The following is a 26,038-nucleotide window of genomic DNA, read 5'->3' on the forward strand; positions in this document are numbered from 1 at the left end:
AGTTGTAGTTCACCTACATCCAGAGAGCACTGTGGACTCAAACAATGATGGATCTGGACCAAACTTGACATGAGTACTCAATATGCCCGAATGTGAACCACTGGTGGAGCTTGGGGAAAGTAGACCTTGACTTTTGGGAGTTGTAGTTGCTGTAATTTATAGTTCACCTACAATCAAAGAGCCCTCTGAACACCACCAATGATAGAATTGGGCCAAACTTCTCACACAGAACCCCCATAACCCAAAAAAATAATGGAGGGATTTGGGATGAATTGATAGTGATTTAGGGATGCAGTTCACCTACATTCGGAGAGCACTGTCAACGCAAACAACTATGCCAAAGGGGTTCCTAAGACCATCAGAAATATGTGTTTTTTGATGGTCTTCAGTGACCCCTCTGAAACCCCCTTGTGACCCCCCCCCCCATGGGTCCCGACTCCCAGGTTGAGAAACACTGTACTAGCGGTTCCCGCCACACATTGCTGTGGCCATCTGGTTAAACAAAAAGAAAGAAAAGAAAAATGCTTGTTTGTGTACATTTCACAATGCTTGTTTGTGTACATTTTTTTGTGCCATTGTTTGCACAGATATAGAGGTTGTCTGGTTTGCCAACTCTAGAATACAAAACATATAGTTGTCCATGAGAGAAGCAATCTGTGTCTAGATCTGAACCGCAGAATTGTAAAGATTGGCTCTGAGCTTTGTGGATGGTGACTGCAAACACCAATCAAATTGGGAATTGCAAACTCTTAAATTGAAATGGCATATCCTTTGGACTCACAGAAATGTGAGGAATGAGGACATCTTCAACCTCGGTTATCAAGGCAGATAATCTTTGAACTATGATATATGACAGTGTGGACTCTGCCCTTTCACACAGCCATATTACCCAGAATATCAAGGCAGATAAACCCAAAATATCTGTTTGAACTGGGATATATGGTGCAACTAAAGGGGATGATGACAGGCCAGCACTGCCACCAATTATAATAACCACACACAAGATGGAGAACAAAGGACAAATTACAAGGTCTGGCCCAAGGCAAGACCGTGAGAGTATCAAAGCACACACACCCTCACACAGACAGTGGGAAGTTTCCACTGTGTTTTATATTTTGCCTTTGCTGCCTCCTATTATTTATTAAAGCTTTCTACTGCTGCCACCAATTTATTATTTTAACAAGCCACCTCCTTCAATTGGAATGTTCAAAAAATCACAAGAAGACTTCAGTTGAAATGAAACAGGAATATGCTGTTTATTTTGAACAGTCAATATGCATAATGGTTTCAAATAACTTGTCAGGCTATACTTCTTACAGAGAATGGTACTTATATTTTGAATGTCTAAAAACAAAGTTCCACACATAGAAAATCCAAACAGGATCTTTAAAAACCTTTTGGTTCTCTCTTCCTCACACAGCACTCTAATCACTATAGAGGCCTATTAACTATTATCCTCAAAGAGGTAACTTTAAACCACAAACAGTTCCCAAACCCACCCACCCACCCTTCCTTCCTTCCTTCCTTCCTTCCTTCCTTCCTTCCTTCCTTCCTCCCTTCCTTCCCCCCTTCAAAACTTTTGACTGTCTTCTTCCCCACCAAACTCCTAACTGCCCTAAAATGGCTGCCTCAGCTTCTTCTCTCCCCTTTTGACTCTACCCATCTCCAGTTGCTCAGTTTTTCCCTCCAATTTCATCAGCCAATCAGACTGCACTCCTGGCTCTGAAGCTGCTTGTTTGCTCCTTCCCTCAGCTCTCCTTAGATTTAGCAAGCCAGGCCTGGGTTCTGCCTTTTACACCAACCCTTTAAGGTAGGCAAGCCAGTCCGTTACATATGGCAATGTAGACTCAGAAAGCCCAGGTCAAAACAGATATTGTGGGATTTTCTGCCTTGATATTCTGGGGTGCCTTCCACACAGCTGTATAAAATCCACATTGAACTGGATTATATGGTAGTGTGCCCTCAGATAATCCAGTTCAAAGCAGATATTGTGGATTATCTGCCTTGATATTTTGGGTTATATTGCTGTGTGGAAGGGCCCAGAAGAAAAGCTTAAGAGGAATATAAATAAATAAATTCTCTATGTGGCGTTCAACCTTTGAGATGCCTCCTGCTTTTCTTTGGAGTAGTGTGATTGAATTCAGGGAATCGAAGTTCAAATAGCTTGGAGCCTCAGTGAGGGTGTTTCATCCAGGAAGTCCTGGCTCCTGGGTCTCTAGCCATTAAAAACTGACAGGAAGGGTGGGAGGCTACTTGGAGCAGCAGGAGTGCCCGCTCTTTCCACACCATCAGACTCCGCTGCCCATTGCTTTCATTTCCACCACTGCTGCTTCTTCTACCTCCCCACAGCCCTTCTTTCACCTCTGCTCTGCTATGAGGCCACTGGCTGGGTTCCTACTGGTCCTGGGAGTCACCACCGCCGGCCTTCCCCTGTTGTCATCACAGCTCCCCGGAGAGTACTATGCGGGAAGCGGATGAGTCACTGCTGCCGCCTCCTTCAGCTCTCTGTCTGGAGAACGGGTGCAGCTTTGACACCACCCCAACTCAAAGGTGTGAAGTCATAGAAGCTGTTGTAGTTCGCCAAGGTCTTTAGCCATCTCTGCCAAAGAGTGATGCAAAAAACTGCAACTTCTACAACCTCACAGCCTTGAGTCAGGATTGTGAGAGTGGTTTCGAACTGACTCAGTTCTACAGTGTGATCTCTTGGCATAATGATATCCTGGACACTGGAGAATTCCAATGCAATTAAATCAAAATGAAACTATATGGAGGTCCCAGTTTCCCTGGTTGTGGGCGAACTACAACTCGCAGAAAGAAAAGTCTGTTTCCCCCAAACCAAATTTTGGCATATCAGGCATGTGTGCCCAAGTTTGGTCCAAATTCATCAGTGTTTGGGTTCACAGTGCTTTCTGGATGTAGGTGAACTGCAACTCCCCCAAATCAAGGTGAACTTTCTGCAAAGAACTCCAGTATTATTTGCTCATCATGGGGCTCTGTGTGCCAAGTTTGGTCCAATTTCAAAGTGCTCATTGATTGTAGGTGAACTATACATCCCAGTACCTACAACTCATATAAATCATTATGCATTCTCTCCAAACCTCTCTAGTGTATGAAAATTCAACGTAGCAAAGCATTTGGAAAGATTGAAATAGAATTGTGTAATTGTATAGTGTGTGTTTCTTAAACGTCCAGCAGATGGCACTGTTTTTGAAGCAAAACATATTTTTACCTGTCACACAGGTGTGACATCTATATAATAGCAGGAATGTGAAAACATTGAAAACATTTGCCTGTTCGGATGCTACATTGTGTCAACATTTCCAAACAATTGGTGAAGTATTTTGGGAGATTTGAGGTAATGAACTAACTGACTTTTTTATTTATATGGATTTATAGGGGAGCATAGTATCCACTGGAGTTCAATTCAAGGAACCAGTGTGGATACCAAAATCCATGGATGCTGAAATTCTAATACATACAAAGCCACAATCAAATGAGGTCTTGCAGTGTATTTGTGTGTTGATGTGTTAGCAAAATCAAGCTTTATCCTTGTGTGTGTGTGTGTGTTTTCAAACCATGAATGGTTGAATCCATGGGTGGAGAATGCATGGATACAGAGGATTAGTTGCATTCACTTTATATTCTTTTTTCTTGTGCAGTCTGAGGCCAAGCAGTGTTCCTGGATTATGAATGCTGATTTCATAATATATCAACCTATACCCACTCCCTTGGAGTCCATGGTATTATGAAACCAATGAAAAGTGGGTGAAGTGGTTATTCTATGTTCCCCTTTCTATAGAAAATAATATGCTGCCTCACTGGCATTACTACTGCAGCATCTTCCTATCCCTATCTACACTGCCATATAATGCAGATGGGAACCTTGTCTTCTTCATCCATCTCTTATTTCAATGGCTCTTTGTTCCAGGTTGTCTATATTCTCCCACCTGTCTGTTTGATTCTGCCCAACATATGGGTTCTTATAAAAACACTACCAGCAGACAGTGATACATATTGTGGTCTGGGTGTGGCTCCTACTGCAGCTGAGAAACATGGGATATTTCAGAGAGCTCTGCCACTTCTCTAAATCTATGGGTTGCTGTAGTGTGTCTTTCAAATCTAGGAGAACCCTAAGGTGAACCGATCACAGGGTTTTCTCAGTAACATTTGTTTATAACGGTTTGCCATGATCTTCCTCTGAGAGTGTACGGTTTCCCAAGACCGCCTAGGAGTTTCCATGGCAAAGTGAGGATATGAAAACAGATCCCCAGAGAAGTAGACCAGCCCACAATAGACTATATTACTTTATCCCCACTACATCCGTACATAGCAAGAATTCTTGAAACTGAAAAATTTGAACTCCGAATGAGATGGAATCTCTTTATGACTGAGTTATATCACAGGTTTGCTTCAGATTCTAAGCACAGGAAAGAAATTTAGAAAATGAAATGGAGTGTGGATTTGTTTTAAAATTACAGCAATGAAGTACATGCCATTGCTATTATTTTTGTATATTTTATGATGAACTGGAGCGAGGAACAGCACACACTTTATAAGGATGGGGTGGTGTTGTCACTCCTGGTGTAGGATCTTCATTGAGCTCTTTGACTCCTGGAGGCAGTTGGAAACGGAAGGCTCTCAGCAGGTTGACCAAGAAGATGAAGAACTCCATCCTTGCCAGCTGCTCCCCCAAACACACTCGAGAGCCTACAAGGGAGACAAAGGAAGAAAGTGAGTATCTATCCCATGCAGCAAACAGAGATGGATCTGAAAACTGGACTATGAATTAGTAAGCCATGGTCTACTCCACACCCTTAAAGTTTCCCATTAGATTCAAACTCCAAGAGAAGCCATTTTGCCTAAGCATTGGAAAAAACTTGTGGTGTTTTTTTTCCTCAAAATATGGATTAAATTGGATAGATTGCATTGAAAGATGGTGAACTCTCTATCATTGGCCAATTGTAAACAAAGGTTGAAGGGGCATCTTTCAGGACACTATCCCTTCTGTTTCTTTGATTTGTTTTCTCCCTGGTATGAATAAGAAAAAGGTTTTTTAAAAATCAAACAAACCGTTTTAATTAAGAAGAAACTGGCAGAAACATTTCAGTATTACTGCATACCAGAAACAAAATAGTGAGGAACAAAGCCAGGAAGGGCAACTGATGTGGAAGCTAAAGACACCTACAACCATGTCATTGCTAAACATTGTTTTCCTAAAAGCATTTTTCATAGCTATCAAAGAAAAACAAAGCAAATTGAAATGGAAGAATACCCTTTTCACCCATACCAACATCCATCACCCATGTCTATCTCACTTTTTTCCCCTCTCATGGATTTTTATAGGATTTATTGGCAGAAAATCTCTGGTTTCCCATAACTGCACCGTTGAGTATTAGTTTATTCTTCTTAATTGGGCCATAATTGTAATGAATATTTTGTGCCTCAATGAAAGTGTGCTCCAGAGCAGTAACTGCACTGACTCACAAGGGACAGAGGCTGCAGCAGATCTGATCATGGAAACTCCCCAGAAGACACACTGATAAATCACAAGTCACTATGAACTACTTTTACCTGCACCAAATGCCAGAAACTCTTTTCTAGCAATAAAATGTCCATCCTGGTCCAAAAAATGTTTTGGATTGAACTCTTTAGGAGACTCCCAGTGCTTTGGATCAAGAAGAACAGAGTATAGATTTGGTATAACGATTGTCCCCTGAAAAGCAGAAACAAATGTCAGACAAACAAGCACATGCACATCTCTCTTAGAAATGTGGATTTTGTGGAAATGGGTTGCTTGATCACTTATCTTAACCCAACTAACTTTTGTTTTGTTTATTTGTTTTTTGCAATTGCTGACTTCGTACATCATGCATGCATAACGCAGACATACCCGCACCTAGTTATATGATGTTGCTATTAAAATGCAGAGTGTTGGGGCATGTCTACAAGGACCATGCAATGCATGATTACAGTGGCACAGCCAAAAGTGAAGCTAATGTGCACTTGATCATTGGTCAAGCAGAGGAACTGTGTGGAGGCCTGGGCAGTCCACTGAAAAATTTGGTGCCAACATGATTCCAGGATCCCTAGAGCTGTGGAGGATTTAGGTTTTTTTTCAAAGTCTCCCACCCTAATGCGATTGAAGTGCATTCAGTGGCCTATTTTGGAGAATAACACAAGTTATTCCACAATTAATTCCAATTTAAGGCCTCACAAGTGCATTGTTATGCATGCTTGGGCACCACGTTTTTGAGTTGCCTATAAACCAATCTACATTGAATGAGCAATGTAGATGAACCCCAAATCCAATGTTCAGACCATTACTCCACACTGCCTCTGCCCTATGTGGCTACATCTCTCAAAATCTTCAGTCAACATTAAGTTGTCTGCATAGATGTTTATAGTTGTGCTACTAGTCCAATGTTCACACCATTACTCCATGCTATCTTTGTCCTATGTGAGTACATCTCCCAAAATTTCCTATCTCCCAGCCTTGTTCTTGGGATACAGAAGTACATATCTACATTCTCTACCTTAGGGATGAGAAAACCTCTCATCTTCACATCTTTGGTTGTTTGTCTTGGGATCCCAAATAAGAGGGGATATTTTGAACGCTGAATCTCATGGAGCACAGCATTTGTATAAGGGAGCTTCTTCAGATCTTGATAGCTGAAGGAAGAGGAGCACAACACACCTTCTATTTCCTTGTAAGCTTTATCTTTGGAAAAAGAGGGAAATGGATGAAAGATTTATTATGAATACTAAAGCTTATTTCATTATTTTAATAATGTTCAATGAAAGATTCATACAGGTCTATCCACTATAATTTAATAAACAGCAACTCCCAAATCACAATTTATGATATTTATATCCCACTTTCCCTCGAAAGAGTTCATGCCACTTCCATCGCTCTATGGCAGTGGTTCCCAACCCATTGGCCACAAGACCTAAAATAAGGTCTGCGAGAAATGGAAGGAAAATTGCAACTATGAATGTGCTGGGGGTCAACATCGCCATTGGAGGAGTATAAGAGAGGGGAGAAGAAAAGAAGGAAGGAAAGAAGGTGATGCACGTTGCCCTTGCCATCACATTCTCAGCTTCCCAGGCCAAGGTGGAGAAGACTCACCTGGTGGTACGCATGTGGGAGCTAGGGGAGGGAGGGAAGGAAGGAAGGAAGGAAGGAAGGAAGGAAGGAAGGAAGGAAGGCTGTTGCACTCGCCAGCAGTTTCTTGGCCTTGGGAGGCTTTCCAGGGTGGAGGAAACTTACATGGCAGCAGGAGTGAGAGAGAGAAGGACAATCCCCCAAAGTTGTTGTTGTTGTTGTTAGCTCCCATTGCCACACATCAGTTGTAACGGGAAAACAGCCCTTTGTAAGATACTGTTTAGTGATCCTGTTTAGTCCCCCATAGTTGTTGTTGTTGTTGTTGTTGTTATTATTATTATTATACTGACACATAAACACAGTATGACACAGCAAATGAGATAAATGTATGCTGGATTTCATATCACAAAATCACAAGTCAAACACTTCCCAAGCGTCGAGGACTATGTGATGTATTTTCGCATGATGCACGCAGATCCAAGTAAGGTGTTGTAACGAAGCGTTTAAATCTCTGAAACGCTAATCCCACTAGATGCCACCAAAAATGTAAGGAAGCCTCCCAGCTGCTGGCACCAAATTATGTTTAGAGACGCTGGTTTGTGTCTCTGTTTATCTTTAGTTGTGTTGTGAGGTGACGCTGGTAGTGTGGAACGCACCAAGCATAAAAGCAATAGAGGAGGCAGGTTTGAAATACAAAGAGAACAAGTTTTATTGTTAACAGAACGTAATTGTTGCAGTTTTGAGACTTTGAACTTGGCACAAGGTTTGATGTTACAAAATGGCTGGTTTGAGATACATTCAAGCTTCTGATGTTACAATTCTATAACTCCTTCTTTAGTGTAGTGCTTTTATTACTTCAGAGTTCCCTATTGTGAATATTCCACACTGTTTGTCCTATACTCGGATCAAACCACTGATCACCAGTCTTTCCTTACTGGCGGTCCTTAAATCCCCTTCTGTTAGATTCTTTTAACCTAAGCAATCTAACAGAAGTAACACCTTCAGCTCTCTTGCTGAAGAAATATTCACAAATCCTAAGAACTAACTGAATTCTCTCAGCTTCACAACCCAGAGCCCTAACTGACTCTGATCTTCTTCCCCGGGTCTCATCCACCGGACTAAAACTACTTTCCCAGAGTCCTTTCTTGACTCTGTTCTTCCTCTCAGGGTCTCATCCTCCTGACTGGAGCTTAACTGTCACTTTCAAACCTTTTACTCCTTTAGCTCCGCCCACCTCCTCTGCTGCCTTGTCTTGTCACCATGGCAACCTATCCCTCACAGCTAGGCCATGGCAACAAATGTAAACCACAAATACAGTTTTAAACACATTATAAATAACACTTTATAATAAACACATCTCTACACCTTCCTTCCCAGAAATATTATTTTTGTACCATTCTCGATCCTAGAACGGCAAAAATAATTCCACATATTATTTAACAATAAATACATATACACCAATTCTGAAAGGGAAACATATTAGGGTTAAATACATTTCAATTACACATATATACAAACCTTAAACCTATGGAATCCTAGATAAGGCGTCCGCAACTACATTTCGTTTACATGAAACATGTTTTATGTCAAATATGAAATCTTGTAAACCCAAACTCCATCTTAACAATTTGTTATTGGTACCTTTTACATTATCTAACCATTTTTATTTGTTGACATACTACATTTATATATATATTTGTAAATATTTATTGCCTATTGCAAAACGTATATACCTATCACACTTTAATATAATGGGTTCATATCTTATACCTAGGGTATGAAACATATACAATTCACCACTGTAATAACATCATACATTTCACAAATCTGCAATTAAAACAGGTTAACCATTTTTAAAATATTACACTACATTACACATCTATTACCTTTCTACATTAACATATATAATTGACCTTTTACCTAGTCTGGTCAATTTATAAGACATTTATCTATATACCATACCACAACTTTTCTCCATACATATGGTCTCAATTTGTTAATAGCCCACACAATAGTTAAACTCCCACATTTGATCATTGACATAGATGTCTTAGTGTCCAATGTCCCATGGTTCAAACACAACCTCGGTTGTATTGGACCAACTGTCTACAGCAATGTCTCTTTATGATGATCTTTTAGCTTCTTTTTTCCACTTTTTCGTTTCTTCTTTTTAGGTTTCTTCTTTTGTCTCTTGATGTCTTTTCGATTACCTGGAGATATAGTTTTCTTTCTCACACGGTGTCTGCAAGTCTTTTCTCCTCTCTTTTTTGTTGTTGGGGTTTCTTCTTTTAATCTAACCTTCCAATTATCAGGAACAGTTCTGTTTCCATCGACTTTCAGGGCTTGAACAATGGCTTGCTTCCATGAAGCATCAGGTTGTAGTGAATAATCTGGAATTCCTTTAGCATCTTTTCTTGGCACTGAAGAGAATTCACTGTCATTAGAAGAACGAACACGAATATTGTCCTTCTTCATGGCAAGCTCATCACTGCTATCTGGACAAACTTCTAAAGCTAGAAATTGCAGCTTTTTCTTTTTATCACCACCAATATAGTCCGCGTACATCAGCTCTCCTGTCAGTCCATCAGCTCGGCCTTCACTCTCTCCTTCCTCTCCGTTCAAGGATAAAGGAGATCTCTCTTCCGACACATGGCCAAATCTTCTTTTTCTGTTCACTTTCTCTTCAGATGTATGGATCTTTGTTTCACAGAAGACCCCTGGATATTCTGAACTCGCATCAGCTCCTACTGTCACATCTAGAGTTTGTTTTCCTTTAGCTTTCTCTTTTACTTTTATTTTATTGTCTTTGTCAAAAAGTTCGGCTGAGGTAATTTCTTTATGTGGAGCTGAAGGAAATACATCTTTTAAAGACAAGGATTCCTCTTTCTCCTCAGAGTTTATCACTTGTCTTTCCAGACCTATTGTTTCTATACTCTCTTTACTGGCTCTCAAATAATCAGCCACTGGAATCGGCTCTGCTTCAGGGCTTGTTCCTCGTTTGCATGGTCTCTTCTGGCTGTACACTTCTGACTTTATATTTGGAACACCATCTTCAGCAATAAATCTATAGGGTTGTTCTTCTGCTCTTTGTTCCTGTTGAATTTCTTTGACTTCTCCCGTCCTCTTAACAAGCTCAGCCACTGTAGCGCTGGTTTCTGGACTCTCATCCCCATCTTGTTGGATGGCAAAACACAGGGCTTTCTGTTCAGGGCTTTTGTTGTTACATTTTTTCTCCCCACACACCATCTTACAGTATTTAATCTTCTCAGCCAAATCATTTCCAATTAAACATTGGTATGGTATGTCAGGACTGACTGCAAAATCCCACACACCCTTCCATCCTTCATATTCTATTGGCAAAGTCACGACTGCTGTCGGAATCGCAGGACCTAAGCCTTTTAATCTTACTTCAGAGGTTGGCTGCTGAAATCTCTGAGGTATTATTTCGGGATGCACTATGCATATTTCGGAACCTGTATCTCTGAGTCCTTTCCTGTCTTTGTTATCAATATAAATGGTTTCTAAATAATCCTTAGATGGGCTGCCTGACAGGATGAACAAACATTGTTTCTCTTGAGGCTCTGAGCTTGAACTCTCCTTTGCAACAGTATCCGGTTCTGCCTTTGGTGTTTCTTTCATTTTATTTATAAAGAGGGTTGTTTTCTCATTCCTTAACAGGGGACACTGATATTTGATATGATCCAATTTTCCACATTGATAGCACCGTCGTTTTACCTCAGGAGCAGTTGGCCTTATTACACTCTGCCTCCTATAGATGGTGTTTTCTATGTCAGAGCCCTTTTCATGCTGTGGGCGCGTTTGTTGTGGATGAAATGGCTGCCTGTTTGTTCTTTTGTCCCCTGGCAGATCTTCCCTTTTAAATCCTTCTTTCAAGATTGTTATTTGATCTGCCATACCCGCTGCCTCTACAATCGTGGATGGCTTGCGATCTTGAATCACCCAACGAATTTCATAAGGAACTAATTGGAAAAATTGTTCCAGCTTCAAAAGTTCCCTCAGCTGTTGATAATCTTCTACCTCAGACGTCTTTATCCAACTATCGAACAGTTGAGACAATCTAGAGGCCACCTGAGCAAAACTTTGTGTTTTATCTTTCTTCAACGTCCTGAACTTAAATCTATAATATTCAGGAGTCAATCTATATTCCTGTTGAACCTGTTTCTTAAACAGATCATAGTCTCTACAAGACTCCTCAGGCATCTGTCCATATATCTGTAAAAGCTTCTCACTTATCTGAGGCCTTAGGTATATCATCCATTTGTCTTTAGCCAACCCAAAATCCCGACAACATCTCTCAAAAGATACAAGGAATTTCTCTGGGTCATCTCCTTTTGTAAATTTTGGGAATTTCTTCATTAAATCTGGGGTATCCCCTCCAGATCTCCCTTCCTGGACATCACTGGATGTTTGAGATAAAGCTAATCTTTGCTTTTCTAGCTCAAACTCCATTCTCTTCAATTCTAACTCCCGTTCCAATTCTCTCTCTCTTTGTCTCCCTTCAAATTCTCTTTTCCTTTGTTTTTCTTCCAATTCTCTTTGTTTCGCCTCTCTTTCCATCTCCAATTCTAATCGTCTCATCTCTAATCGTTTTTCCTCCATCTCCAGTTTGTATTTATAAGCCATCTCTGACATAGGCACTGGCTCTGTCTCTACCTCAGAGCCCGAACTTTCTCCTTGGTCTCCCTCTCTTTCTTCAGCTAGCTTTCTCTGCCGCCTGGTAGCCATTTTTCAGCAACTTTTACCTCACAACTTATTTTAAAATTAAACTTAAGGCACTCGATCAGTTGTTACTCGAATCCCGTCGTCTGCCACCAAAATTGTAACGAAGCGTTTAAATCTCTGAAACGCTAATCCCACTAGATGCCACCAAAAATGTAAGGAAGCCTCCCAGCTGCTGGCACCAAATTATGTTTAGAGATGCTGGTTTGTGTCTCTGTTTATCTTTAGTTGTGTTGTGAGGTGACGCTGGTAGTGTGGAACGCACCAAGCATAAAAGCAATAGAGGAGGCAGGTTTGAAATACAAAGAGAACAAGTTTTATTGTTAACAGAACGTAATTGTTGCAGTTTTGAGACTTTGAACTTGGCACAAGGTTTGATGTTACAAAATGGCTGGTTTGAGATACATTCAAGCTTCTGATGTTACAATTCTATAACTCCTTCTTTAGTGTAGTGCTTTTATTACTTCAGAGTTCCCTATTGTGAATATTCCACACTGTTTGTCCTATACTCGGATCAAACCACTGATCACCAGTCTTTCCTTACTGGCGGTCCTTAAATCCCCTTCTGTTAGATTCTTTTAACCTAAGCAATCTAACAGAAGTAACACCTTCAGCTCTCTTGCTGAAGAAATATTCACAAATCCTAAGAACTAACTGAATTCTCTCAGCTTCACAACCCAGAGCCCTAACTGACTCTGATCTTCTTCCCCGGGTCTCATCCACCGGACTAAAACTACTTTCCCAGAGTCCTTTCTTGACTCTGTTCTTCCTCTCAGGGTCTCATCCTCCTGACTGGAGCTTAACTGTCACTTTCAAACCTTTTACTCCTTTAGCTCCGCCCACCTCCTCTGCTGCCTTGTCTTGTCACCATGGCAACCTATCCCTCACAGCTAGGCCATGGCAACAAATGTAAACCACAAATACAGTTTTAAACACATTATAAATAACACTTTATAATAAACACATCTCTACAGGTGTCCTTTTGCAGTTGACAGATTGTGGTTTTGTCAATGTTTATTGTTTCCAAATGCCATCTGAGATCTTTTGGCACGGCTCCCAGTGTGCCAATTACCACTGGTTTATGCCAGAGCCTTTGCAATTCGATTTTGAGGTCTAGATAACAGCTGAGTTTTTCCTGTTGTTTTTAATCATTTCGACTGTCACCTGGTATAGTGACATCAATAATCCAAACTTTTGTAAATTATTATTATTATTATTATTATTATTATTATTATTATTATTATTAGATACACAACAAAATTAGTACAAAGCAAACAAGATCACAATTCTGGCTGTTGTATTGGATCACATGTCGAACACTTCCCACATACAATGGGAAAGTAGTTCTTTGTAAGACCCTGTTTAGTCCCCCAAGTTGTTGTTGTTATTGTTAACTCCCATTGCCATTGCCACACATCAGTTTTAATGGGAAAGCAGCCCTTTGTAAGGCCCTGTTTAGTCCCCCAAAGTAGAAGTAGTAGTAGAAGAAGTAGTAGTAGAAGTAGTAGTAGTTATACCCTATAGGGACAGTTTATTGGGTCTTGCGCTCCGCTTTTTGTATTTTTTTAACCTCAGCTGTCTCCCCTTCTTTTTTAAAACATGAGAATTAAAAAAAATCCACGGATAATAATACAGCCCAACCAAAAAAATATTTCTTGATGTATTTGATTCAGATTCATAAAATTGCATTGTAAGTGTCTACCACATTCATAGAAAGAATAAAAACTGGATCTGATTTTCTTTCTTCTTTGATTTAGCACATTCTTAAAAAGTGACTACTGACACAGCAGGATGTTGTTCTTGCTGCACAGCGTTCTCTCTTACCTTGAATATCTGGATGATTTGCCAGAAGGAGGATTGCCCATTTCAGAGAAGTGGCAGTCGTTTCCGTTCCAGCAATAAATAAGTCATGAATATCCTGAGCCAGGTTCTCATCATCATATGTAGAGGTAGGATCATTCTTCCTCTGGTGGTGACAATATGAAAGATGAAAAATGACTTATGATTGACTGCAAAGCATCTTTTCAAGGCTGTCTTTCTATGTGTGTGCATATGCCTTCACGTTGCCTATTGATTTCTGGCAAACCCATGTATCTTAAAGGGTTCTTAAGGCAAGGAACACTCAGAGGTGGGTTTGCCAATTTCTTCCTTTGAAATATGGACTGCAGCACATGGTAGTCATTGACAGGCTCCATCAAAGTAGTAACTAGGACTGACCCTGCTTAGCTTCCAAGATCAGATGGGATATGGTGCTAGTTTTTAGATCCTATTTCTATAGCACTATATTATTCTACTGCTGAAACAGGTTTCATAAGTGTGTGAATTTGGGTACTGTTTCAACAGCAGGACTCCTAGCCAAGAATTTCTCAGCAGAACTGAGATGCTGATCTGGGAGATTTGCCTATACTATACAGCTCTGTTATATCTCTCGTCTGGGATGTAGTGAGAATGCCTTACAACTGGGGATTTCCCTTAGCAGGGAGTTGTTCCTTTTTGACATCCACTTCAGGGGCACAAGCCAATCCTTTTATACCTGAATTTAATTTCTGCACATTGGCATAGTATGAGGGGAAGTTACCTTCTTTGTCTGCTCCAAATGAACACACACACTATACCACACCCTTGTCCATAATAGAATTTGGACATTCACAGATATTTTGTTATCCACAGGGATTTTGTAATCATACCACAGCCGATACCAAGGTCCCTTTGCATTTCTTGGAATTGATATAATAGGATACAAAGCAGCTACTTACTTTTTCTATTTCAAGCAGGTAGAAATCAATGAAATCCCGTGGCTCCTGAAAGGACTTTTGCTCCTTATGTTTCTGTATTTCTTTCTTTGCTAATGAAAGCAGCATCTCTGTGGCACGCAATGCCTCTTTGTGAGGCCCTGGAAGATGCTTCATGAGCCATGGAAACATTTCATATAGCTACAGCAAAGACAGAAGCAAAGGCTTACCATTACTAGAGCAGAGGCAATAAAATTCAGTCCAAGCAGCTTTGACACACACAAGTTGCTTTAGGATAAGAAAATTTATTGGTTGCAAACAAGAAATGTAGATGTAGTTAGCAAACGGCTGAATCTTCTCCACTGTTCTATTCGGCAGGGAGATTTATTTATTTATTTGAAACATTTATATTCTGCCCTTCTCACCCTGAACAGGACTCAGGAGCGGAGCACAACATATACTTTCCATGCCAAAACATAAAATTACTAAAAATATACACAAACGCTAAAATCAGATTATATTTACTTTTAAATAAATTCAAAACACCATGCCAGCTCCGGTCAGCGGAGTGGTTTTCCTATTATGACCTTATTGCACTGTTCCAAAAGCTTGGTCCTGCAGCCTGGTTTTTACATCTTTCTGAAGGACATGAGGGAGGGGCTGACCTAATCTCGCCAGGAAGGGAGTTCCATAGCTGGGGGGCAATCATTGAGAAGGCTGTGCTGGTACAGCTGTACCAAAAGCTCCAACTTCCTTTTCTTTCTTTGAGTGTTTGCATGTATTCCAAAGTTCCATGCATTTTTCAATAAGGTGGCTTCCCTTGGTTTGCAATGATAACCTATGACCCATCAATCATTGTTAAGTTTTGGTTCCGTACCTTTCCCCAGGGCTCTGGGAGGAGAGGGAGCCATTTTAGGATAGTCTTGCATTGGAAAGCTTAGCTACAGGACATTGATTAGCTCCACCTGTATAGAAGCTTCGTTTTTCACAGTATCCGGGGGAAATTCCAGGGGAAAACAGTTCCAAAGGACTCCAGCTGGGGAATCTACAAAGCCTTGACTGGTAGGTCTACTCGGGACCCAAGAAGCGGTTTGGAGCCGGGAGTAGAGCCCACACCAGCAAAGTTTAGAAAGTAGATCACCCAAGGAGGGGTTAAAAAGGGTTTTCCTCTTAAAGAAAAGAAACCGTTCACGAAGCCAGTTGCCTGTCCCTTGTGGACAAGATTAAGAAAGCCACCAGTTGATTCAAAGCCTTGAAGCATTTGTTTAATTTGTTGAAGATCTGAGAAGCATTTGTTTAATTTGTTGAAGACCTAAGCAATAATAAAGGACTTTGTTAAACTTTTCAAGCTTTTAAAGACTCTGTATAGGAAAATCCTTAGAGCCTCTCACTCAAGGCACCCCGGCTTCCCACTGGGCACAAAAAGCATGTCCTGTTCAAAAGCCAATTGCTATAGGCCCAGTGCGTTATAGCACAAAGGCCCTCTCTCTTGTTTCTGGCAACTGTGCCTGTGACGGGGATGGAACCGAGAACAGGGCCTCCTTGGAAGATCTTAGTCTTTGCGGTGGTTTATAAACTGGGCTGGGACATTACTACTCAACTCCCATTTTTCTGCTGTCTTCAAAATATTTTTTTATTTATGTATTTATTTATTTACAGTTTTCATATTCCGCCCTTCTCAACCCTCAGGGGACTCAGGGCGGATTACAATGCACACATATATGGCAAACATTCAATGCCAATTAGACATACAACACATATAGACAAACACAGAGGCAATTTTAACATTCCAGCTTTCTGGCTTTCATGAGGGTATGCTTGATCTGTCTCGATTCCAGCCACAGGGGGAGATGCTGCTTCAACATCCATTTGTGGCACCAAGTCTTTTTAATGGAGTACTTCCTCATTCTTCCGCATGCTGCTGGAAGGATTTATGGCATCGTATACTAGTCAAATTAGCCTCCCTGCATATAGCAGTACCTAATTTTCCTACTTGACAGATGCAACTGTCTTTCGGGCTGCAAAGGTTGACAGCAAGCTAAATTAATGGCCAGAATCTCATTCTGACCCAGGCTGTCTTCGAACTCAAGACCTCTTGGCCAGTAGTGATTTAATGCAGCTGGCTATCAGCTAGCTGTGCAACACCCCGGTCCACAAATACCTCACTTCCTCCTACTTTACCTCTTTGTCCCCATTTAAGCTGACCCATTTCTCAAGCCTCATCTGGATGCTGGATAAGATCAGAAAGGAACCTGTAAAAATATTCCCTCAGCCACTGAAGAACTAGAAGGAGTTCTTACCCCGCAGTGCTTTTTGTATAGTTTGCCACCATTAGGCAGCCATTTTAACTGTCCCCCAAGTTATGGTGGTTTCTAGCTGTGACACAGCACCTTCCTTTTCCCCATCACTGGCCTTAATTGCAGATGTATTTCTATGCCAAAAATTTTCCAAAGTTTTTTAAAGTGATCACTGCAAAAATACTGCACAAGAGTCATTTATAAGTTGTCATGTAGCTTTACAGAGGAAATGTGCTAAGAAACTACTCAATTATGAAAATGCATAACACTTTGTTGGCTCTAATTTCTAGTAATGTAACAACCGTCCTTTATTGAAAATTATTTTGTTGCTTATGCTCCCTCTATTTCATTAGTTTTATACTTAATTATGCAATGGGTTTGACACAAAATAATAATAATAGCTCTTTATTAGATGCAGACATGAAAAACCTTCTCAATTCAAATTCCTACGGGCCTAAGTCCATTCACAAAGATGTAATTCCTCGAGAGGATTCCAGTCTTGGTTTCCTCCTGCAAACTGTGAGAAAACTTCAGAAAGCATGCATCCTCATACATGAGAATGAAATGGTGAAATATTTACTTCCCTTGGTGTAAACTGTGAGGATTTACTTCTGCAGGATTTACTCTAGTCTGCCAAAACCAAATTCAAATCTAACACAAACAAACAAAATTGTAATTGTTTTCAAAATGCTGCTTACCAAATGAAAAAGACCCATTCCACATTTTAAGGTAAATGCAACGCCTTCAGTTAGTTTCTTGAAAGTTTCATCTTCAAGAGGGAAACGATATCCAAAGGTGATAGCACATATCACGTTGGCGATTGAATTTGTGATAGCTAATGCAGGATCAAAGGGCTGCCCTGCAAATCAAGTTCAGTTAATATTTGTATTTATGTTTTCTTATGTTTATATTAGAAATCAACCAAAATATGAGAAATTCCACATCAAAAATGAGTACAGACTACACACAAACTTCTGCAGGTTGACACATACCTTTTTCACGTGCAAAAACCTCTACAAGCTGTTGGGATTCCTCTTCTATTTGGCCCTCCACACTTTTTTTCCCCACTCCCAGTTTCCGCAGTGTGACTAGACCAAACCGCCTCTGCTGCTTCCAGTTAGGTCCATTCGAAAGTACAATACCTGAGGGTGGAAGGAATCAATCTGCAATTATTACAAAATTCAGGTCAAATATGGCTAGGTTGCTGCCCTAGAATACCCAAACTTTATTACAGACACACACAAACAAACTCCACACTCAGGCAGCAATGGATCAGTAGCAGGACCAAGTGTGTGTGTGTTGAAGAAAAACCTTATGATGTTACTTATCATGTGCAGCTGGTAATGTAGGTCAGCCAGCATGTTTGGGCCACACCCAATAGGGTATAACTGTATGGGTTTTAGAATACACTTCAGCTTTTGCTCTGAGGAGATCTGTGCTCAAAGGCTTTCCTCTGGAGAGCAGTTTGGAGAAGCTACTGTGAAGGAGGCTATGATGGAATAGCTGTTTGCTCAAGATTTGTGTTTTGCTCTCTCGTGTGATTGAAGATCCCTTATTCTATGTTTCTTACAAGGACTATATAAGTTTCTTGCACTGTTTGATTTTTGTATGCAACACTGCAAGTTTATGTTTCACCTCTGCTATTAAGAGTAAATATTTTTTCTGTTCATTTTCCTCTTGCCTGTGTGTCTTTTGCATGGGACATTGGCTAGAATCCATTTGCTGAGCAATACCTCCTGTGTGGATCATAATAAATTGTGTCAAGTTCTTGGTGGGATGGGCATACCAAGCCCCCTTGTCTCTCTCCTGAAGAATCTGTAAATAAGGACCAAGTAGCAACAGTCAGAACTGACCACGGAACAACAGACTGGTTCAAGATTGGGAAAGGCGTACGGCAAGGCTGCATCCTCTCACCCAACCTTTTTAACGTGTATGCAGAACACATCATGCGAGGATGTGCGGGGCTTGATGAACGCAAAGCTGGGGTTAAAATTGCTGGAAGAAACATTAACAACCTCAGATATGCAGATGACACCACTCTGATGGCCGAAAGCGAGGAGGAGCTGAGGAGCCTTCTAATCAAGGTGAAAGAAGAAAGTGCAAAAGCCGGGTTGCAGCTAAACATAAAAAAAACCAAGATTATGGCAACAAGAATGATTGACAACTGGAAAATAGAGGGAGAAACCGTGGAGGCTGTGACATACTTTGTATTTCTAGGCACAAAGATTACTGCAGATGCAGACTGTGGCCAGGAAATCAGAAGACGCTTCCTTCTTGGGAGGAGAGCAATGTCCAATCTCGATAAAATAGTAAAGAGTAGAGACATCAGACTGGCAACCAAGATCTGCCTAGTCAAAGCCATGGTATTCCCTGTAGTCACCTACGGATGTGAGAGCTGGACCTTAGGGAAGGCTGATCGAAGGAAGATCGATGCTTTTGAGCTGTGGTGCTGAAGGAAAGTTCTGAGAGCGAGAAGATCCAACCAGTCCATCCTCCAGGAAATAAAGCCCGAATGCTCATTGGAGGGAAGGATACTAGAGACAAAGTTGAAGTCCTTTGGCCACATCATGAGGAGACAGGAAAGCGTAGAGAAGACAATGATGCTGGGGAAAGTGGAAGGCAAAAGGAAGAGGGGCGACCAAGGGCAAGATGGATGGATGGCATCCTTGAAGTGACTGGACTGACCTTGAAGGAGCTGGGGGTGGTGACGGCCGACAGGGAGCTCTGGCGTGCGCTGGTCCATGAGGTCACGAAGAGTCGGAGACGACTGAACGAATGAACAACAACAACACCTCCTGTGTAAATGAAACTCCTTAATAAAAAGCCATGTTTATATCCAGTAATGAAAAGAAACCAAAGTTTCTCCATTCAACTTCCAAAGGGAAAGTATTTTACAGCCAGTCATCAGATTTTCATGGAGCACCCGGTGGCGCAGTGGGTTAAACCCCTGTGCCGGCAGGTCTGAAGACCGACAGGTTGCAGGTTCGAATCTAGGGAGAGGCGGATGAGCTCCCTCTATCAGCTCCAGCTCCTCATACGGGGACATGAGAGAAGCTTCCCACAAGGATGATTTAAAAAACATCAAATCATCCAGGCATCCCCTGGGCAACGTCCTTGTAGACGGCCAATTCTTTCACACCAGAAGCGACTTGCAGTTTCTCAAGTTGCTCCTGACATGACAAAAAAAAATCCAGATTTTCATGTCTGATATAATAGGTTGCATTTTTCACTTCTTTAGTTGTTAAGTTATAATTTGCTGTTATATGTTAGGTTGTTAATTGTGTTATATTTTAGGTTGTTTATTTTCATTATTATGTGTGTATTGTTGTTATGTTCAGTCAATGAATGTTTGCCTTTTGTTATTGGAATCCGCCCTGAGTCCCTTCGGGGAGATAAGGCAGAATATATATAAAGTATTATTATTATTATTATTATTATTATTATTATTATTATTATTATATTACTTACAAATGTACATAGAAATGCATAAGTACAAAGTAAAGTGCAGATCTCATACTCAACATGATGAATGCTCATATCTCAGTTTGCAACACCAACAGTGTATGGCATGACATGGCCTGGCTGTGACTGTGCTATGGATTTATCTTTGATTTATTTCCTGTTTAGTGCATTTATGTTTCTCTGAGGAGAGATGTCCCTAGTATTTCTCTCCACAACTTACCCTTTCCTCTTCCTAAAGTTGTAAGCAATGGAGTCTGTACCCGCTCTGAGAAGTCTTCCGAACGATCAATCAGTACTTCTTTCACAGCTTCAAATCCAGAAAATATTACAACTGGTATATGCCCCAACCACATAGAAAAAATGTCTCCATACTGTTCTGCCAACTGCCATTTGAATCAATGCAAGAAAAAAAAAGAACAAATGAAGCCATGATTTCAGGACAGGATAGGAATAATAACCATATTCAGATCCTCACTTCTGAAGTTTCTGGCCATAGTAACATCCTCACTCTCTATTTCATTTGAGATTTTAGGTGAGAACTGCCCTTCTCCCATTCTCTCCAGTCTTATGAAACCACCTCCTGACGGGATATAAGAATAAAGTTGTTGTTATTATTACTGTTATTATTATTATTATTATTATTATTATTATTTTACTGACACAAAACACAGTATGACAGATCAAACAAAATATATATGCTGGATTTCGTATCACAAAAATTACAAGTTGAACACTTATATTATTATTATTATTATTATTATTATTATTATTATTATTATTATTTTACTGACACAAAAGCACAGTATGTCACAGCAAATATATGCTGGATTTCATATTAAAAAAGTCACAAGTCGAACACTTCCAAGGGTCTAGGACTGTGTGATGTATTTTTGAATGATGCGCGCAGATCCAAGTAAGGTGGCCTTTTGCAGTTGACAGATAGTGATTTTGTAAATGTTTATTGTTTCCAAATGCTGGCTGAGATCTTTTGGCACGACACCCAGTGCACCAGTAATAATAATAATAATAATAATAATAATAATAATAATAATCCTTTATTTGTACCCCGCTACCATCTCCCGAAGGACTCGGTGTGGCTTACAAGAGGCCGAGCCCAAATACATCAGTAAAACAACAACAATACAACAATAAATAAACTCATAAACAAGCAGTAAACATTAACAATAACACCACAACGCATTAAAAGAACCAATGGCATGGCCAAGTGTAATAATTAAAATTGTTAAAAAATGCTGGGCATGACCATGACGTTTTCAAGTTCCTCCTAAAGACTGCCCGTGTTGGGGCATTCCTGATGTCCTTAGGGAGAGAGTTCCAGAGTCGAGGGGCCACCACCGAGAATGCCCTGTCCCTCGTCCCCACCAATTGCGCTTGCGATGCAGGTGGGATCATGAGCAGGGCCTCTCCAGATGATCGAAGAGATTGTGTGGGTTCGTATACAGAAATGCGGTCACGCAGGTGGGCAGGTCCCAAACCATTTAGGGTTTTGTAGGTAAGCACCTGCACCTTGAATTGGGACCGGAAAATGAACGGCAGCCAATGGAGCTCCTTAAACAGGAGGGTTGACCTCTCCCTGTAAGGAGCACCAGTTAACATCCTGGCCGTCGCCCGCTGAACCAATTGACATTTCCGGACCATTTTCAAGGGCAGCCCCATGTAGAGTGCATTACTGTAGTCCAATCTAGAGGTGACTAAGGCATGGACCACCCTGGTCAGATCCGCCTTCACGAGGTACGGTCACAGTTGGCACACGAGTCTTAGTTGTGCAAAAGCCCTCCTGGCCACCGCCAACGCCTGAGCTTCAAGCGTAAGTGATGAATCCAGGAGGACACCCAAACTGCAGACCACCGGGACCACATGCCAGAGCCTTTGCAGTTCCATTTTGAGGTCTTGATAGCGGCTGAGTTTTTCCTATTGTTTTTCCTCAATGCAGCTGTCACCTGGAATGGCGACATCAATAATCCAGACTTTTTACTTTTCCACAACCGTGATGTCTGGTGTATTGTGCTCCAAAGCTTTATCAGTCTGGATTCAGAAGTCCCACAGTATTTTTGCATGTTCATTTTCCACAACCTTTGTGGTTTTATGATCCCACCAATTCTTTACTGCTGGTAGGTGGTACTTGTGACATAAGTTCCAGTGAATCATTTGGGCCACAGAGTTGTGTCTTTGTTTGTAGTCCATCTGTGCAATTTTCTTGCAACAGTGGAGAAGATGGTCCATGGCTCCATCAGCTTCCTTGCAGTGTCTGCATTTTGGGTCATCCACTGATTTTTCGATCCTGGCCTTAATGCCATTAATGGCTTGCTCCTGGGCTGCAAGAATCAGGCCTTCTGTCTCCTTCTTCAGGGTTACATTCATGAGCCATCACCAGGTCTTCTCCTTGTCAACTTTTCCCTCAATTTTGTCAAAGAACTGCCCATGCAATGCTTTGTTGTGCCAGCTATCAGCTGTCTGGTTTGGAGTACAGTTTCCTTGTACTGGTTCTTTGTCTGCTGTGCTTTGAGAAGTTTCCAATTACTGACTTCAGTTAAAGCAGGTTCTTGGCTTTCCTTGACATATTCTGCCAGGGCGTGTTTTTCTTCTTCAACTGCTTGTTTTACTTGTAAAAGTCCTCTGCCACCAGACTTTCTAGCAAGATAAAGCCAGTCAACATTAGTGCAAGGATGTAATGGTCATGAATTTTCTTGTTTTTCTTTCCAAATTGGCCAGTTTTGTTGGTTGTTTATTATTATTATTATTATTATTATTATTATTATTATTATTATTATTGGATGTCACATTATGTCACATGTTTGCAATGCCTCTATAGAAGACTTTTTGCTTCTTTTATCGTGTCTGTTGTACTGTTCAATTGTGCTTTTCTGCCAGTCACCATTGAGTGGTAGATGTGCTTTGGGTGATTTCCTTACAAAGTAACTATGAAACCTTTATCAAGCCATTTTCTTCATTACTGCATCTGCAGAAGTAGGATGATGCCCATGAAAAACCATCTATCTAACTTAAAACATGTCTCTCTGTCTGGACCAAACATGGCACACACATTCATCATGATCACCTTTAAATATTGGTGGGGTTTGGAGGGCAGTGACAGAAAATGATGGGGTTTATAGTTCATCCATAATCAAGAGTATTCTGAACCTAACCCACAATGGATCTGGAATAGACTTGGCATACATTTACCCAACAAGATCAAATTTAAGTACTAACAGGGCTTGTTGAGCAATAGATGATGGTAGGTATTGCAGTCTGCCCACATCCACATCCAAAGAGCACTGTGACCTCCACGGACGGTGGATCTGAATCAAACTTGGCACACATTCTCATCATTACCAAGTTTAATTACTTATGGAATTTGGGGATTAACGACAGAGGGTGTTTAGAAGTTTAGTTTACCTACATCCTTATGTATTTTTAATGGGATCATTGCTAACATTCCCCCCAAATACCTAACACAGGCATCACCAAGCAACTAAGCTAGTGCCAAAATAAATTAGTTCACCTCTCCTCAAAGATGTGTGCTGCTTAATTCCTTCACACCATGCAACACATACTTTCCATTTAATGCTGAAACAGATTGTCACAACCATCTCTTTGATGTCTATTAAGTGTTGTTCTAACAATTAACAGTGTGCTCTTCCAATACATATGAAAGACTTTGCAGAGATTCAAATCCCAACACTCTTAAATTCCATGGGATTTTTTGCCATCCACCTCCCCCTTTTGTTCTATATAACATTCTACACCTCATCTATATTATTATTAGATGTAGTTTCTATGAAGCTATTCTATTGATGGAACTGATTCTGTGAAGGAGGGAGTTTTTTCACCATGGTTCCCTCCATGACATCAAAATTGCTCTAGGTCCGTGAAGGACCATCCACAACAGATATGTGGGAAACACTGAAGACTGCGCAGAGCAGAGGGTGGGAAGATGTCTCATTGCATGCACAGAAGTATTCTGTTCATTGTACATTAATGCACTATTGGTACCACCTTGAAGGAAGATATGTGAAAAACATTGAAAACCGCGCGGAGCAAAGGGAGGGAAGATAACTCATTGCATGCACATTATGTTCATTGTAAATTCGTGCACTGTTGGTACCATTGGGGGAATCTTTAGAACAGTGGTTCTCAACCTTCCTAATCCCGTGAACCCTTAATACAGGTCCTCATGTTGTGGTGACCCGCAACCATAACGTTATTTTCGTTGTTACTTCATAACTGTAATTTTGCTACTGTTATGAATTGTAATGTAAATATTTGATATGCAGGATGTATTTTCAGGCCCTGGACCAAATTTGGCACAAATACCCGATACGCCCAAAATTTGAATACTGGTGGGGTTGGGGGTGATTGATTTTGTCATTTGGTAATGCTGGAGTTGCTGGGATTTATAGTTCACCTTAAATCAAAGAGCCTTCTGAACTCCATCAATGATGGAATTGAATCAAACATGGCACACAGAATTCCCATAATCAAGAGAAAATACTGGGAAGGTCTGGTGGACATTGACTTTGAGTTTTTGGAGTTGTAGTTCACCTACATCCAGAGAACACTGTCGACTCAAGCAATGATGGATCTGGATCAAACATGGCACAAATACTCAATATGCCCAAATGTGAACACTGGTAGAGTTTGGAGAAAATAGACCTTGCCATTTAGAAGTTGTAGTTGTTGGGATTTATAGTTCACCCACAATGAAATAGTATTCTCAACCCCACCAACGATAGAATTGGACCAAAATTTCCACACAGAACCCCCCATGACCAACAGAAAATACTAAGTTATCTGATGGTCTTTGGCGACCCCTCTGACACCCCCTCACAACCCCCACAGGGGTTCCATCCCCCAGGTTGAGAAACACCGCTTTAGAACAAAAACAGTTACATTTTGGACTCTAATGATAACACACAATATCTAGACTGCCTAGAAGATTCTGAGAGTTATACCTCGAGTAAGCAATATCTCCAAACTTTAATTAGTACAACATTAGTACAACAACCAAACATACTAATAATATGTTTTCATGTCAAACATTTAACTATGTATTTTTGAAACTCACAATTTTTTTGTCCACAGCCACCATAGGAAAAAAATCACAATGATTTTCACTAATTCTAAATCAGATTAATAAATTATTGCTTAAAAGTTTAGGAAAAAAGTACCTTTATTGGTGTCTCCACATTCCATCCAATTCCAAAGTTAATTCTCCATATGCCTCCAATAAGAGGAAGGGAAAGAGGCCCAGGTGGGAAATGTCGGCGTGCCCACTGCTGTTTCAGATAGTAAAGAAACAGAAGAGTCACAAGCAGAACAATAAATAATGTTCCAGTCCCCTCCATTCTCCTGTCGTCTTTCTCTTTGGTTATTTCCAACCAGCTATGGAAAACATCCTCATGCACACATATATATACACAACATAGGATCAATTTTGTTCCACGTGTGTTAAAATATGTCCTATATTAAATCAACATTCAATATATCTTGTACGTCCCAAATCCCTTTTTTAATTAGACTAAGGACCTTATCACATGAAGAAATCAAATCATGCAATAGGTCCTGCTTGAATGTACATCCTCTTGTCAGTCTGCCTCCTCCCTGAGATTAACCCAGTGGGTTAATGGTTCCTTCATGTTGTGTGTTGACTTGTGCCAATTTCATTAATTTCATTGAGTTTTCTT

At 40.6% G+C, this 26,038-nt stretch overlaps 1 protein-coding gene across 1 annotated transcript; it reads right to left on the bottom strand.

Annotated features, from left to right (window-relative positions):
* Positions 1-4,367: 4,367 nt before the first annotated feature.
* LOC132770427 (cytochrome P450 2J4-like) lies at positions 4,368-25,753 on the bottom strand. Its single transcript, XM_067466093.1, has 9 exons — positions 25,523-25,753; positions 20,554-20,716; positions 17,864-18,013; positions 17,570-17,730; positions 14,599-14,775; positions 13,667-13,808; positions 6,534-6,718; positions 5,572-5,713; positions 4,368-4,707 (listed from the first exon to the last, which is right to left on the bottom strand). Exons 1-9 carry the CDS (start codon positions 25,697-25,699, stop codon positions 4,517-4,519), a joined length of 1,488 nt encoding a protein of 495 aa, XP_067322194.1. The 5' UTR covers positions 25,700-25,753; the 3' UTR covers positions 4,368-4,516.
* Positions 25,754-26,038: the final 285 nt, after the last annotated feature.

Source organism: Anolis sagrei, chromosome 3, assembly GCF_037176765.1.
Source record: "Anolis sagrei isolate rAnoSag1 chromosome 3, rAnoSag1.mat, whole genome shotgun sequence".
Classification (NCBI taxonomy): domain Eukaryota; kingdom Metazoa; phylum Chordata; class Lepidosauria; order Squamata; family Dactyloidae; genus Anolis; species Anolis sagrei.

Coding starts and splice junctions, on each gene's coding strand:
- LOC132770427 (XM_067466093.1), bottom strand. CDS start 25,699: ATGGAGGGGACTGGAACATTATTTATTGTTCTGCTTGTGACTCTTCTG. Junction 17,731..17,863: donor GGTTTTTGCACGTGAAAAAG/GTATGTGTCAAC, acceptor CTTGATTTGCAG/GGCAGCCCTTTGATCCTGCA. Junction 13,809..14,598: donor ACCTGCTTGAAATAGAAAAA/GTAAGTAGCTGC, acceptor TGTCACCACCAG/AGGAAGAATGATCCTACCTC.